The following is a 15,983-nucleotide window of genomic DNA, read 5'->3' as shown; positions in this document are numbered from 1 at the left end:
GGTCTCGGACTGGAAGCTTGAGAGGTAGACAGTGGTCATGGATCTGGGCTCCTCTCTAACAACACCTGATGTTCAGGAATGCCAAGCCAGAGAAGAATGACGTGAACCATAGATTTGCACTCAAAACAGGGAACAAACACAGGGTCACAAATGACTGAACCCGGCCCCCTGGGAAGGAAATGGGCCAGCCTCATCCAGAAGAGACCCAGAAGAAATGCCTTTTCCAGAGTCAGCTGAGTCAGCAAAGAGGGCAAAAGCATGCCCTCTGTGGTCAAACTGCGGCGGATCTGATCCCAGCTCCAGCGCTTAAGGCCACAAGTTACTGTGGGCAAGTTCCTTAGCCCTTCTAAACCTCAGTTTCCTCATCTGTGGAATGGAGCTAAAACATACTGTCCACTCCCAGGGCGGTCACGCATCAACACGTGTGAAGTGCTGGCACAGTGCCTGCTGCAGAGGGTGACAGGCGACGCCATACACCATCACCTGTTCTGGAAGCACGAGTTAATCACGTGCCTGCTCAAGGGCTGGACCAACGACTGTCACGTAGTTTTCCACCTCTGTATCTCCGGGACCCGAAAAGAAAAGGAGAAGCCTGTGGGATTCTTTTCAGTCTAGAGGAAGGAGTGGTATTTGGGCAAGCAGAACACAGCAGCACCTAAACAGCAACTCATACAGAGGCCCTGGATTCCTCCATTCATTTGTTCATCCTTTCACCACGCGTCCAAAAGCTGCTTCTCCAGGATCCAACCGAGAGCTTGGCCCTGTGCTAGGCGCTGCGGATGTGACCAAAACAGAGAGACAGAAGTGAACAAATAAAATAGAACTTACTGTGTTGGGGAGTCAGAAAGAATATAGACAGGCTAGCACGAAATAGAAAGAGGCTAACAACAGAATGTGGAGGTTGGGAGAGTGGAGGCCCGGGGAGGAGGATGAGAGGCCTGTCTGAGGCCCTGCACCTGAAGAAACTAACCAAGGCCACATGCCAAGAGGCGGGGCTGAAGGTATCAGACAAGGACGGATCTGTGGCGCCCTGAAGCTCCTGATATCGAGGGCACTGAGATGCTTTGCCTTATTGTAATGGAGAAGGGACACAGTCTGACTTACTGTGCTCTCTGCCTGAACAGTTGCATGTGAATTTCTGAGGTCTCCCTCCAACTTCCAGCTGCTATAGGCTCTGCCCGGGGGGCTTTCTCCAAATGCCACGGAATTAACACCTCCAGGAGCAGCCCACAACCAAAGACCAAGGGGAGATTTGGCTATCAGTACCTCGTGTTCCTCACCTCTTGGTGGGCTAACTCTGAACTTGCACTTTATACCATTGCTCAGAAATTTCCTGTGGATCAAGCCCCAGTCACCCATAGCAGTGACCTGTTTGATGCCATGCCCTCTGCTGGCCGCCTTCTAGCTGTCTCACTTTCATCCTCCCTACGAAGGTTTCCTGGGGTCCCCTCCCAGAGGAACTACTGCACTGGACCCTGGTCTCAGAGTCTGCACGGGGGAACGGAAACCAAGACATCACTCCAGCTTCTGTAAGGAGACCTGGTCGGAGGGGACGAAAGTGGAGTCGTTAGGGAGACGTTAGGGAAGAAGAGTCCAGGTAAGAAAAGATGGTGGCCTGCACCAGGATGGCGGCACCTGAGGCTTTCTGGGGTCTGGATTTTCCGGAACATGAAGGCCCTGCATCAGCAGAAGCAGCAGGATGACTTCCATGAGCAAACACCACCCTTTCACTGTCTTGAGTTCTCTGCAGCTGCTCACCCCGTGCAGCCAAGCATATGCCCTCCAAGATGAAGCAGGGTATGAGAAAAAAGAAGCCTCTCTAGAAGGAAAAGATACAAATGTGCCCATTTCTGTCCCCCATCTCCCCCCACACACACATCCTTCCCACCCTCTGGCCTCTGGCCTCTTGAGTCCAGGCACGACTGCCCTCAGGTTGTTCCTGGCTTCTGCTCAGTAGGGACCTGGGTTCCTGGGCTGGGAAACCCACAGCCCCTCCTCACTCCAGCCTGCCCGTGGTTTCTAAGAAGGCAGCACCCGCCAGCCAGGGGTGTTTGACTTGCCTGGTGTTCGGCAAACCTAGGAAGAGGTGGCATGAGGCCAGCTGAGTGGCGTCTGACCACACGCCCACCTGTGTGTGCTCTGGCGGCTGAACCGCCCACCGCCATGGCTGGGCTTGGCAGCTGAGGAAGGGCTTCACACCGCAACCTCCAAAGACAGACAGAGGGGCTCTGTGTGGGCAGAAAGTAGCTGCGTGCACATCAGCTAGATGGGGGATCACAAGGAGGGGCCTCAGGGCTCAAAGTCCCAGCTGTGCCGACAAGCACCCCCTTTTCCTGCCCTCACCCATGGCTGGCTGAAGAGGACTATGTGAGAAGGAGGGTGAGCTCTGGAGCCAGACCATCCAGGCTGTGTCTCAGCTCCACCAGCCATGAACTTAGCCAAGTCACTTAACCACTTGTGACCTCAACTGTCCAACTTCAAAACAGGGAGAAGCCTAGAATCTCTCTAGCAAGGCTACCATGAAGACTGGAGGAGTTAATTCCTGTAACGTGTTGGGGGCAGTGCTTGTGTATTACTGAGCTTGGGCCATCATCAGGCGCTGTATTAAGTATATTACGTCAATGATCCTGCATGCAGAAACCACAAAGGGTCAGTGGTGTCATCTGATGGAGGCCAGGCTCCCCCAGAGACAGACCTCAGTGAAGAACTCAGAGCGAAAGCAGTTATCTGTGAGCTAATTCAAAAACACAAGCAAGGATCGGGGAAGGGAGACAGGGAGGGCCGGCAATGAGCTCTGTGGGTAACCGTGGCTCAATCCTAGTAGGTGACTCTGAGAGACACGTGGAACATGCCCCACAGAGCCACCCCAGCCAGGGAACCAGGGCTTTTACAGACCACCTCCCATCAGTCATAGGATGGCTGTTCCTGGAGGGAGCATGGCCAGCTCTTCCAGTTTACCCAAGACTGTAGTCTGTGGTCTGGGAAATGCCTCCCTCCCAGGCTCGAGGACAGGTCACGCTGTCTGGAGGGCACTAATCCCTAGCCCTCAGCCTGTCACACACAGGCAGAGCAGGCTCAGGGCCCAGAGCAAGCCTGCATCAGGAGCTGGTGATTAAGAGCTACCACGCGCTCAAGGGCAGAAGGCAGGGACACCCAGTCCCATTTAGAGAGAAGTGAAGTTCAAAGACACTGGCTAGTCTGCTCAGGGTCACACAGTGGGATGTGGCCAGTGGGCAGGGGGTTCAAACCCAGATCTGTCTGGTGCCAAAGCCCATGCCAACCACCAGGCCCCATGCTCCTCCCTCCACAAAGCAGCCATGACACAGACTCGAGGAGCTGGAAGTATTGCGGGAGGCCAGCTTGTCCAGTCACAGGAGACAAATACCCATAGGCAGATAGATAACATCCAAGGGTTTAGGGTTGGGTGTCAGACAACAGGGATTTCCAGGTGGCTCAGTGGTAAAGAATCCGCCTGCAATGCAGGAGACACGGCATAGAGCCCTGGGTTCTAGAACATGGGTTCAATCCCTGGGTCTGGAAGATGCCCTGGAGGAGGAAATGACAACCCACTCCAGTATTCTTGCCTGGGAAATCCCATGGACGGAGTCTGGCAGGCTACAACAGTCTGTGGGGTCAAAAAGAATCAGACACGACTTAGTGACTGAGAATGCTCACAATCACATCAGACAATAGGAGGTGTGGTCTTTGGCAGAAAGGGGAGCATGGCAACATTTAAAGGGGCAGCAGCGACTCAGCTCAGGCTCACTTCTGCTGCTTGGGAACAGAGGCCCCATGTTATTAAACCATCCAGTGTTTCAAAGGAAGTGGGATTTTCATGAGAAATCTCAAAGTATTAAATGTGGTCTGAGAATCTTCTAAAATACATTTCCAACCAAACTTGTCTGAATAACACAGGGAGCATCAGTCCCTGGCTACCAGTTATGATGTTGAACTTGACCCATGGCTCATCCAGTCACCCCAGCAGGTAAATTTAGGGCTAATATTGATCTCTTCCCTCAACAGAGGTCCCTACAGGAATGGGGCTGCCTTTGTATGCATACATATCCACCCACTGTGTGCTTGAATCGTTTTTTTTCTTTCTTTCCTTCTGACCGCATTCCCCGACTTGTGTCTCCACAGCTGACATCCAGCTCATACGTCCTGGAGCAGCCACATCAGTTGTTAACAGGCCACTCAGTAAATATCTGATGTCTACAGTCCCCCTGGTAAGCCCTGTGCCCTAACTGCCCAACCCCTTCCCTAGGATACCCCAAAACTACAGGGTTAATTTCTGGCACAGCAGGGACCTCAGCTGGCCCTGTGGTTTCCTTCTCTCTCCAGGGTCCAAGCGAGACCAGCATCATCCCTTTATTTCTCCCCTCTCTCATTCTCTCTCTCCTCCACCTCAACTCTCTTTTTTGAATTACGCAACCAACTTGAATCCTTCTTGATTCAAGGATAAATTTTTAACTACCAGCTCTCCGGGAATAAGGAGGAGTCCTGATTTGAAGAATTCTCTGATTCCCAAGGTATAAATACTCCTGCCTGCATGCGTGCTAAGTCGCTTCAGTCGTGTCTGACTCTGTGCGACCCTGTGGACTGCAGCCCGCCAGGCTCCTCTGTCCACGGGACTCTCCGGGAGAGAATAGTGGAACGGGTTGCCGGCCTTCCTCCAGGGGTCTTCCCAGCTCAGGGACTGGCGTGTCTCTTGTGACTCCTGCATGGGCAAGCAGGCTCTTTACCACTAGCACCACCTGGGAAGCCCCATAAATACTCCTACCCTGGCCTGTTTCAAGCTGCCAGCAGGCACGAATGTGGAGTCAGCAAGAGACATGACATGCAGTAGCTCAGCACTAAACAGTATTTACTGCTGCTGCTGCTGCTAAGTCACTTTAGTCGTGTCCGACTCTGTGCGACCCCGTAGACGGCAGCCCATCAGGCTCCCCCGTCCCTGGCATTCTACAGGCAAGGAAACTGGAGCAGGTTGCCATTTCCTTCTCCAATGCATAAAAGTGAAAAGTGAAAGTGAAGTCACTCAGTCGTGTCCGACTCTTAGTGACCCCATGGACTGCAGCCCACCAGGCTCCTCCGTCCATGGGATTCTCCAGGCAAGAGTACTGGAGTGGGTGCCATTGCCTTCTCCGACAGTATTTACTAGGTAGATGCAGAAAACCTCAAGAGCTCAGATAATAGTAAAATGCAAAATAATTGTGAAGTAATGAGATCAGAGTATTGATTACCTTTGTTTCTAATATAACTTATTATATTGTTAGTTTACATAATTTCAATAATGCCTGTTTCACAACCGGGTCATGCAATTCCTGAAATTCAAGAATGAGCCTATATGAGCTGGTTTTCAGCACACCAATGGATGAATGAATACAAGGCAGGAAAATAACAAAAAAGGGTGCTGGGTGATCAAAAGACAAGGACTAAAATAAAAAGTTGAGCGTTAAAAAAAAATGGTAAAAAAAGCAAACAAACAAACGAAAGTAAAAGACAAGGGTTAGGGGGAGAGTCACCATCCACCCTCACGCAGGCCATTCCAACGTCTCAGTTCACCTAGAGTCCTCGTTTCCGCGGCGCCCCGCCCCGGCCCTCCAGGCCCCGCCTACCTGCAGCAGGAAGTCAAAGAGGGCCAGGCGTGCCCACTCAGCGTGGTGGATGCCCAGGCATGGGGCATGGCTGGGTCGGCCACAGCCATGTGCCAGCAGGGCCTGGTACTGCAGCCAGCCCAAAGCCAGAGAGTTCTGGTCGTCCTCCGGGTCACCCAGGTGCTGCACGTCGGGCGCCCACCAGATGACGGGCCGGGCGCCGCCATCCGTGTAGCGGTAGGGCAGCAGTGGGCTGTGGAAGCGCCTGGCCACCGCGGGCAGGCTCCGGCGCAGCCCCAGCACGCGGTCTACGTGGAAGGACAGGACCTCGGACAGGTCCCCGGGCCTCTTGATCAAGCCACAGAGCCCCTGGGAGCAGAGCTGACTGAGCCCAGGAGCTGCATCCTGAAGGGACCCCTCGCTGGAGAAACCAACTAGCAGCACCTGCCCGTGGCCAGGCACCCGGGCTTTGCCCACCACCTCCCCCTGGGCCAGAAGCTGGAGGGTCTGCACATCCTGCTCTGTGAGCCACGGGGGTACCTGCTTGCTGGTCCTGAAGCCACTCGACAGCCCAGGGGTCTCAGTGTCACACCAGACAGACCCTTGCAGCTCCCTAACAGAGCCAGGCCACCAATGAGCCCCTTTGGTGGGGGCAGGACCCCCCACTTGTTGGCCACCAGTCCAGGCTCTGTTCCCTACTCCTGGCAGACCCCCGCCTTCTGGAGGAGGCTGGAGGATCAGTCCAGCAGTAGCTCTCTGAGTCTGTAAGGCTAACATGTCATGCCCTGCAAGGGGGCCACCTGGGGTGCTTGTCTCACTGAGTGCCTCCGGGAGGGGACCATGGTGCCAGGGTGGGTCCAGGTCTTTGGCTCCTGGACCCCTGATCGCCTCCCCCTGCAGGAGCACAAGACGCCGGGTACTGAGTCTCAGGTCTTCTGGAGATGCCAAAGTAATGTCATTCCCAATCCTCCCTGGATGGCCGCTCTCCTTCCCTGGGGACTGTCTTCTGCTGTCCACGTGCCCTCTGTGGCCTTGCTCCTCAGCACACACCAGGACGGAGCTCCTGGGCAAGGCCCAGCTTCTCCTCAACCTTCTTGCCCTCTGCCTCCAGCTGGAGCTCAGAGCCTGCCGACTCTGGGGGGCAGGGGCATCAGCAACCCCCTGGGGCTCCATGGGGCCAGGATCTGGGCCAGCGGCTGGGCGCTGTGTGGGCAAGCGGGTGACAGTCACCACAGACAGAGTCATTAAGAGGCAGAATGCCATCGCCAACCGCCTCTTGCCACGCAGCTTTCTCCAGAGCCAAGATGCCTGGGGGATGGGGGTAGAAAAAAAAAAGCTTAGGACCTTGAAAACATCAGCCCTGACCCACAGAATAACGGGACAGTGAATGAATGAACATCTTGGGTGAACAAGGAGGGAAAAGTGTGAAGCCTGGGCTGGGGGAAGGGGAGCGTGACACCCAGCTGTCCTCAAGACAGGAGCAGGCAGCCGTGCTCCTGCTTCAGCGCTCAGCCTGCTCTCTCTCAGGACAGCCCTGCAGGGGAGACCAGGCTTCTCTCTGAGTAAACTGCTGTTATGACTCAGATTTCTGAACATGCTAAGAGCCTTTCGCCATCTGTTCCCCACACTGAGTGCTGGCCCCTTCTTCTCGCCTCCACATTAAGCCCCTCTGTGGACCTGCAGTTTCTCCCACAAACATGCCCTTCCCTTTCCGGGGCACACAGCCACCCGGCCGCAGATGGGCTTGCCTGGCCTCCCTGGCAGCCAAGTGTGACCTTGGGACTAAGTCCTTGCCCAGGGCCTGAAGCAGTCACTTTTATTCGCCCCATCTGTTCAAAGGGAGGTTGGCTCGCCTCTCTGGGCCCACATGTGGCCGAGTCAGCTCTGGACGGTTGGCAAAGGACATATCCTGGGGCAGTAGTTTTTCAACACGTGGTCTCACGACCAGCAGCATGTGGAAACAAGTTTCCAGGTGATTCTGATTCTTGGGCACCAAAGGGCCACGAGAAGGAAGGAGCTTGGAAGCTTGCGTGAGCCCATGGGCACCGAACTGGCAAGGGTTGTTTAAGTCACTGTGCTTTGGGGGCCCTGCAACTGTGAGCCTGCAGCACCACCTCCATCCACACACGCTCCAGCAGTCCAGGCACCCTGACCCTGGACCAGAGCTGATGGGGCCACCCAGGGCCCTGACCTACACGAGGCCAAATAGCCCCTCAGCCCCTACCCTGCCCCCGGGAACCAGAACTTCTGACAGGTCAGCAAGGTTGGCTTTGTTCTGCTCATGAACTTGAGGTCAGGGGCACATGGCAGACCAGCTACTGATGACCGCAGTGACATGTCTACTGAGAGTGAGTCTGCAGGGAGAGAGAACAAACAGCCCCAAACCAGACACCAGATGGGAGGGAGCCCCTGCCCAGCCACCGGAAGTTTCTGGTTCCGGTTCCGAGCCTGGCCCCGCTCTGCGTTCTTCTCTCACCAGGTGGATTTAGCCCAGTTCCATTACTTGAGATGCCGTTCGTTTAGTCTTTGTTCTGCTGTGGTATTTCACGGTATGTTTTCTGTATTTAAAATTTTTGAAGTCTTCACTATGCTTTCAGTTACCTTTACTTTTTTCATGGTGCATATTTCTTATCACATTTAGGACATTTTTATTTGAATTCTAATAATTGGACCCTTCATGACTATACGCCCTTAAATGTCCAGTTCTTTAAACACCAGCTCTTAAATCCTAGAAAGAACAATCATAAAATTAGCATATTTCCTCTTCCCACCCCCTACCGTTGGATCGCTGTTCAATTTTAATCACTGTGCTGCGGGCTCAGTCCCTCAGGCATGCCTGACTCTTGGCGACCCCAAGGACTGTGGCCCGCCAGGCTCCTCTGTGCATGGGATTCTTCAGGCAAGAATACTGGAGTGAGTTGCCATGCCCTCCAGCAGGGGATCTTCCCAACTCAGGGACTGAACCCAGGTCTCCAGCACTGCAGGCAGATTTTTCACTGTCTGAGCCGCCAGGGAAACCCCTTAATCATTAGTATTATCTTTTTAAATGTTTGCCTTTGTACAATTAAAAATGCTTACATTTCTACTCTATTTTGTCAGCTTTAAATGACAGTCTTTGGCCCCCAGTTATTACTCAGGAATAGCATGCTTATTCTTTCTCCCACCTTTTCCTTCATTCACCTTCCAAAGTGTTATATTTGGGTTATTTCTGTACTGTTAGGATATAAAACATGTCCCTTCTACTCTATTACTTCAATATTCATATTTGTTTGGTCTTCGTTCTTCAGTTAGCTTTATTCTTTGCATACTCCTGTCCCCTTTGCCCTAGTTTTTCATTATTTCTTGGTTGATTGAAGTTAAAACTCCATAATTTTCCTCAAGAAGTACTCATGGGAACAATAGTCTCTGGGTTCTTGCATGTTCAAAACTATTTTTCTATTGCATTCGTACCTGAAAGAAAGTTTGGCGAGATATAAAATACTGCTCACAATTACCTTCTTGGAATAGCTTGTAGGTCCTGCTCTACAGTTTTCTAACATCAGATGATGCTGTGGAGAAATCTAAGATTAGACTGGCTCCCTGCCTAGGAGCCCTAAGAATTTTTTTTTCTTCCTTTTTTCCCCCCATTGTTTCCCCAGCTTTACTGAGGTATAACTGACCAAATAAAAACAACTGTGTATATTTAAATTATCGAACATGACGATTTGATACATGCATATACTGTGAAATGTTCACCATAGTTGTTAGTTAACACATCCATTCCTTCACACAGACTTGTTCCTGTGTGTAGTAAGAACACTTAAGATCTACTATTTTTGCAAATTTCAAGTAAACGATAACGTATTACTAATACAGTCACCATGTTGTACATTAGATCCTCAGAACTTATTTTACAGCTGAAAGTCTTTTTTTTTTTTTTAAGATGCTACATACAAGTGATACTACACAGGATTTGCCTTTCTCTGTCTGGATTGTCTCACTTAGCTTAATGTCCTCCGGGTTTATCCATGTTTGTTGCAAACGGCAGGGTTTCCTTCTTTCTTTAGTGGCTGAGTAATATTGCGTCGTATGCATGCGCGCGTTTTCTGGATCCATTCACCCACTGAGAGATGCGTAGGTCATTTCCACGTCTTGGCGACTGTGAATCACGGTGCAGTGAACGTGGCGGTGCTGGTGTCTCCTCTGGGTATGATTTCTCTCCCTTCAGATATATCCTCAGCAGGGCTCCTCCAATTCTGGAGATCCCCCTATTAGGGGCTCCAGGGGCCTCCTCTCTATGGAAGGTGCTTCTGTGCCCTGTGTTATGTTCCCCTGGACCCCCGGCTGATGCCAGCTGCCCTCACAGTGGACAGTCCCCCTGCACACTGCCAGCTTCCCACCTCAAGCCCCAGAGTCATTCCCTGCTTTCTTGCCCACTATCAGGGAGACACAGAGAAAATTAACACCTTTGGGGACAACCCTTAACCAACAGGGGACAAAAGTCAGTGGGTAGGGCTTCCCTGGTGGCTCAGTGATAAAGAATCCGCCTGCCACTGCAGGAGACTGGTTCGATCCCTGGTCCAGGAAGATCCCACATGCCGCGGAGCAGCTAAGCCCTCGTACCGCAACTATTAAGCCTTGGGCTCTAGAGCCGGGGAACCACAATTACTGAAGCCCGGGCACCCCAGAGCCCGTGCTCCTCAACGAGAGAAGCCACCTCAACGAGAAGTCCATGCACCGCAGCTAGAGAAAGGTCATGCAGCAGCAAAGAGCCAGCATGGCCAAAAATAAATAGATGTTTTTAATGCTATAAAAACAAATTAGGGGGTAAACACCTAATTTGTCCCACCTGTTCAGAGGGACAATTCTGAGTGGCATTCTGTACGTTGCCACAGGATATGCCCGAGGGATAGAGCCTCTATTCTATAAAACAGATGGTCCTCGTCTCCCTCTAAGATGCCTTTCTTTAGCGGATGATCCTTTTGAAATGAGAGTCTAATTTGTTGTCCTTATTTATTACATATGTTTTAATATGGCTTTTATTATTACTTAAAGAACACACGTATGTGTAATACACTTCCCAGGGGGCCCACTGGTAAAGAATCCGCCAATGCTGGAGCTGCAGGAGAGGTGGGTTAGATCCCTGGGTTGGGAAGATTCCCTGGAGGAGGAAACGGCAACCCAACTCCAGTATTCTGGACTGGAAAATTCCAGGGACAGCAGAGCCTGGGGGGTCGCAAAAGATTTGGACACGACTGAAGTGACTGAACACACACGTGTAACACATGCACAGGGAAGCACTGTGAAAAACTCAAATAATGCAGCTGGTCCTCCAGAATCATGGGCTCCACATCCCCAGATTCAACCAAGTGCAGGTACCATTACTGATGTTAACTTTTCAGTTGAATATGAGTTATTCTCTCCTTTAATCCTTAAAACAACGTAGGGAAACGGGAATGACTCAATTCCTATTTTACAAAGGAGAAAACTGGGAAGTCCAGAGTGCTCACTTGCCCAGAATCACAGGCTGGCCAGAACAACAGCATTTTTAATTAAAAGTAGGAGTGGCCATGGACAAAACCCATGTTTGGGTTTCTTTTTCTCCCCTCTGAAAAGAAAAAAATAGGTTTTCAAGTTGGATTCATAGTCTAGATTCTCAAAGTTCTGGATGCCACTAGGGAAACATAAATCATCTTTTAAAAATGTTTCAAGAAGACAGGCTGTTTTGATCCTTCTCTCGGCCTCACTTGGCCTTGGACAACCTGGGGAAAGCTGGCAGTTGTGCAGTTGTGCGGAGAGAAAGGTTCAAAATGACCGTGAGCAGATGTCCCTGCAGGGCCACCCAAGTAAAGCTTTGGGGAAAAAAAAATACTTGCTTTGATTGAACTGTAAAAACATCCTCTAAGGAGAAATATTCAGCTGAATAATACAGAGCACATCAGAGAAAGGAGTAAAGGGAATGATGCCTCATGTCCTAGAAAGTTAGCTGGTGGAACCTAACCGTCCCCACTGCTGCACACGCGCCAGTGGAACCTGCCCCCCGCCATCTAACACAGGATGGGAGACACGCTCGCGATGCTGGCGGCAGGAGGGAAAGAAGATGGTTCTACTGTTGTTCTGCGTCTCCTCCCTGCTCGAATCCCACCTCCCACCCTTTCACCAAGACTCCCTCTTGATTCCTCAGAGAAGATGCCCTCTTCCCCAGCAGCCCCGCCCATTCACAGATGCAGAGGAAGAGGGGTGGATAAAGAGGGGAGCCAGAAAAGCTTTGGGGAAGACACATTCGAGTTCTAGATCAGCTTGTGGCCCTTCTGGGCTGTGTTACGATGGGTAAGATACACAACCGCTCAGCCCTATTTCCTCCGTTATAAAATGGGGGAGAATGAGATAATCCCTCCTTACAAAGATTGACATGAGGAAAATAAATGAGGACCACTACATGGTTTGGTACATTTACATGATGGGATCAGGGTTTCTGTCCCCGCTTTCTGAACTCCCTCTGTTTTTCAGGGATCTGAAAAATACCCAGCACCACTCCTTCCTGGACTTTGGCATATTGTAATGGGGACATTTGGGAGCACAGCTCAAGGTAGAGGCAGAAAGAGAAACTCTTTCATCATAAAGCCACAAGTGTAAGCTAGGAGAAGGCCACCTGGGCAGTAAGAAAGGTCTCGCCCTGCAGAGGCTCTGTCCAGAGACAATCCAGGATGGGACAGGAAGGAATCACTTGTCTTTAAAGTATGTGGGGAGCTGAGGAAAGGGCGGGAGCCAGAAGGACACATGCACGAAGGCTAAAAGGAAACGACAGAGATTTGGGGTTCCCTAACAACTGTAGGGGGGCTTCCCTGGTGGCTCAGTGGTAAAGAATCCGTCTGCCAGTGCAGGAGATTCCAGAGATGTGGGTTCAATCCCTGTGTCGGGAAGATCCCCTGGAGTAGGAAATGGCAACCCACTCCTGTATTCTTGCCTAGGAACTCCCATGGACAGAGTACAGTCCACGGGGTCACAAAAGAGTCAGACACGACTTAGTGATTAAACAACAGTAGTAGGAAAGGGATCCAGGAGAGTAGTGAAAGGCTCAGCCCCCTGAGAAGCTGTGCTGGGCTTCTCAGCACACCTTCAGGTGGGGATGTCCCACCTTCAGAGAAGCCGTGGCGGGATGAAGAAGAAGAACAGGGAACAAGCGATTCCATCTATGATGCCGTCTTTCACTTCATGCTGAAGAGCCGTCTCACCGCTGCAGGGAGGCGATGATGGGAGTTTGGTGGTGGCTCCATGCAGCGATGAGACGGCTCTTCAGCATGAAGTGAAAGACGGCATCATAGATGGAATCGCTTGTTCCCTGTCCTTCCTCCTCATCCTGCCGCGGCTTCACTGAAGGTGGGACACACCTCCCCACTGTCTTTGACCTTGGTCGTGTGACTTGCTTCTGCCAGTGGAATGCAAGTGGACAAAACACAGGCTGCGTCCTGCTGGTGGCGTTACCTGTGCTTGTGTGGCGCTAGCCACCTGGCAGACTCGTGCGCCACCGTGACAGGAGCGTGTTCCAGGCAAGGCACCGAGTAGGCCTGAACCCAGGGCCCAGCCTGGCCCCAGCCCAGCCACACCCACTGGGCCTGGTGAACCCCCAGCCCTGGAACCAAGATAAGGCTGCATACTGTGGGAACCATCGCGACTGTGGGCTGTTTGCAATGCAGCGTGATCACAGCGAACCCTAACTCGTTCAGATCCTTGGGTGACTTCTTTGGGGCTCAGTGTGTGCCCTTGGTCAGAAAGCAGTAGAGTGGTTTAGTAATCAAGCACGGCGCCCTCCCCTTGACTAGTAAGGATGTAGGGGTATCACTACAGAGGCAAGGCTGGCTCTGACGATGACGGTGCAGCCTGGTCACAGACACGTCCCATGACCAGTTTCCCCCCATGATGTGGCCTGGAGGACCCCTTCAGTCAAATGAAAACTGGAGAGCCTTTTGAGAAGAACTTTTGGGGAAAATTCCAACATACACTGGTAGCCTTTGCACAGACACAGTTTAAGAAACCAGAAATATTTGGGGAAAAGGACTCAATTACAGTTTGTACTGAAACCACCAGCGGGAGACTCTCATTTCTAAAGGGCCACAGGGAAAGAAATGCCCTTCTACTTTGGGAAAACTCATCAGGACTTGGCCTCACTTTGGGGCCCTACTTATCCTGTCCCCAGACCACCTCCCAGAATGTCCTGCTGTGAACCCTGACACCCCAGGGCTGTCACAGGAACCGGCTGGCAGGGATGGAGGCAGAGCCATCTTTTCTCAACTCCCAGAGGTCAAAAAACGGTGACAAAAACCCAGTCCTGTGCTGAACTGCCATGGCGGATGGCATAACATGCAGGGCAGGGCCAGTGGGGAGGGTATAGAGACCGCATGGTCCTCTCCCCCTCACAGCAGACAGAATCGCAAAGCACTTGTACAGTGCTTCTCGGCGGAGGTGTCCTGGGTGGGAGAAGGGGTGGAGAGAAGCCACGTGATGTATGTGTATGCGGGGAGGAGACGGATAAAACTCAAAGTTGGCTCTGGTTTAGTCTCCACCAAAGGCATGTCAGCCCCCTCAGTCGTGTCTCCCGACCTCTCCCCTCTACGACACAACCCCCCTGGCTGATCGCTGGTTCACCACGACTCAGACTCTGGCTGAGACTGGCAGAGATTTTGCAATGTGGAATTTCTGTTTCAGTTTTTTAAAGATCAGCCAAATGATTTTCATAACAAAACCATGGCCGGGGTGAGAGGGAATACATAAGCATATTTTCAGAGGGCTGGATTAAAACCACATGTTGATGCTGTGAGTAACACCGCGGGCTGGACCTGCTCAAATTCTGCTTCCCTTGGCTGAACTCAGAATCTAACCCCAGGAAGGGAGAGCTGGGCGGGCACAAGACTCTGGGGGCTAAGGCGGCAGGCAGGGCTCACTGGACCCTCCAGCCACACAGAGCCCCTCTCCCAGGGGATCTCTGGGCCGTGGAGGCTGGAAGCATTTGTTCCACTGTGGGCAGAACCCCAGGCTGCCTAGATCCTAAGCCACCACCCCGCCAGGCCCCTTGCTCAGCTCCTTTGCAAGCTGTGATTTTCCCTCCACATCAGCATCTTCAAGATAAGAAAGGACTTCTGCCCCTGTAATTTCTGGCCCGGCCAGTCTCCAGGAGGGGGGAAACCCAAAGGAATGATAACTAACATTTATTCAGTGTTCACTATGAGTCCCAACTATTTGGAGAACTTTACTTCTATTAACTCATTTAATCTGTATACCAGACTTATGAGGTAGATATGAGAATTATTATCCCATTTTACAGAGAGGAAAACAAGGCACAGAGAATTGAGGGGACCCAGTGCTCACAGACCGGAGAAAGCAATGGCACCCCACTCCAGTACTCTTGCCTGGAAAATCCCATGGACGGAGGAGCCTGGTAGGCTGCAGTCCATGGGGTCGCTGAGAGTTGGGCACGACTGAAGCAACTTAGCGTCAGCAGCAGCAGCAATGCTCACAGACAGAAGCACCATGAGGTGAACCCAGGCCGACTGGCTCCAGAGCCAGTGACCTAGTAGCCGGCTCACCCTGGAAGGGGGCTGCCAGCCACAGCCCCTGCCCCAGCCCTGATTCCAGGACCACACAGGGCCCCAGGGGCAGGCCCTGCTCTCAAAGGCTTAGCTCTTTGGGACTGGTCAGCTCAAGTGTAAAACGAGGCGTGAGTGAGGTCAATGCTAGGTGGCAGCCTTTTCGCACTGGTTAAACTGAGGGAAAATAAAGTGCTTTCAGGCTATATTTATTTTTCTTTCAAAATGAAAATAACTTTGTTGTGTCTCATGTCCTACTTTAATAAATAGAAGAATATCAGTTAGAAAATACCACTATTTGACCCACTCCAATCTGGGCATATTTGAGAGGTAACATCAGAAGCGGGTTTCTAATAATCTGTTATCCTCAAATTAGGTCTAGGGCTTGATCTCAGGACCATGCAGGTGGTTCTCTTGCCCCTTCCAAAAGAAGATGGTGCCAGAGTGCCTTTCAGCTCAAGCATTCTGAAGACTGTAGCCAGGAAATTGGACATATCTGACTTGAGAAGTGAATATAGCAGACCTTATTAACAACAGCCACTCACCAAGCATAGACCATGTACCAGGCACACTCAAAATCTCACAAAGTATGTACTAACATGATGAATTTGAAACTGCAGAAGTTAAGATTTACAGACTTCCTGACTTCAGACTATACTACAAAGCTACAGTAATCAAAACAGTATGATACCAGCACAAAAACAGAAATACAGATCTATGGAACCGGACAGTAATCCCGGAAATAAACCCACACATCTGTGGTCAATTAATCTATGACAAAGGAGGCAAGAATATGTGATGGAGAAAAGACAGTCTCTTCAATAAG

At 51.4% G+C, this 15,983-nt stretch overlaps 1 protein-coding gene across 2 annotated transcripts in view; it reads right to left on the bottom strand.

The window, feature by feature from the left end:
- Positions 1-15,983, bottom strand: part of FAM198A (family with sequence similarity 198 member A) — a 76,167-nt gene that overhangs the window by 11,651 nt on the left and 48,533 nt on the right. For both annotated transcript variants that reach the window (XM_018066909.1, XM_018066910.1), the window contains one exon: positions 5,616-6,902. In XM_018066909.1, the coding sequence (XP_017922398.1) occupies positions 5,616-6,902 (1,287 nt within the window). The remainder of the gene's footprint in view (positions 1-5,615; positions 6,903-15,983) is intronic.

Source organism: Capra hircus, chromosome 22, assembly GCF_001704415.2.
Source record: "Capra hircus breed San Clemente chromosome 22, ASM170441v1, whole genome shotgun sequence".
Lineage (NCBI taxonomy): Eukaryota > Metazoa > Chordata > Mammalia > Artiodactyla > Bovidae > Capra > Capra hircus.
The sequence above is the reverse complement of the archived record's forward strand: the minus strand, read 5'-3'. Positions and strand labels throughout refer to the sequence as shown.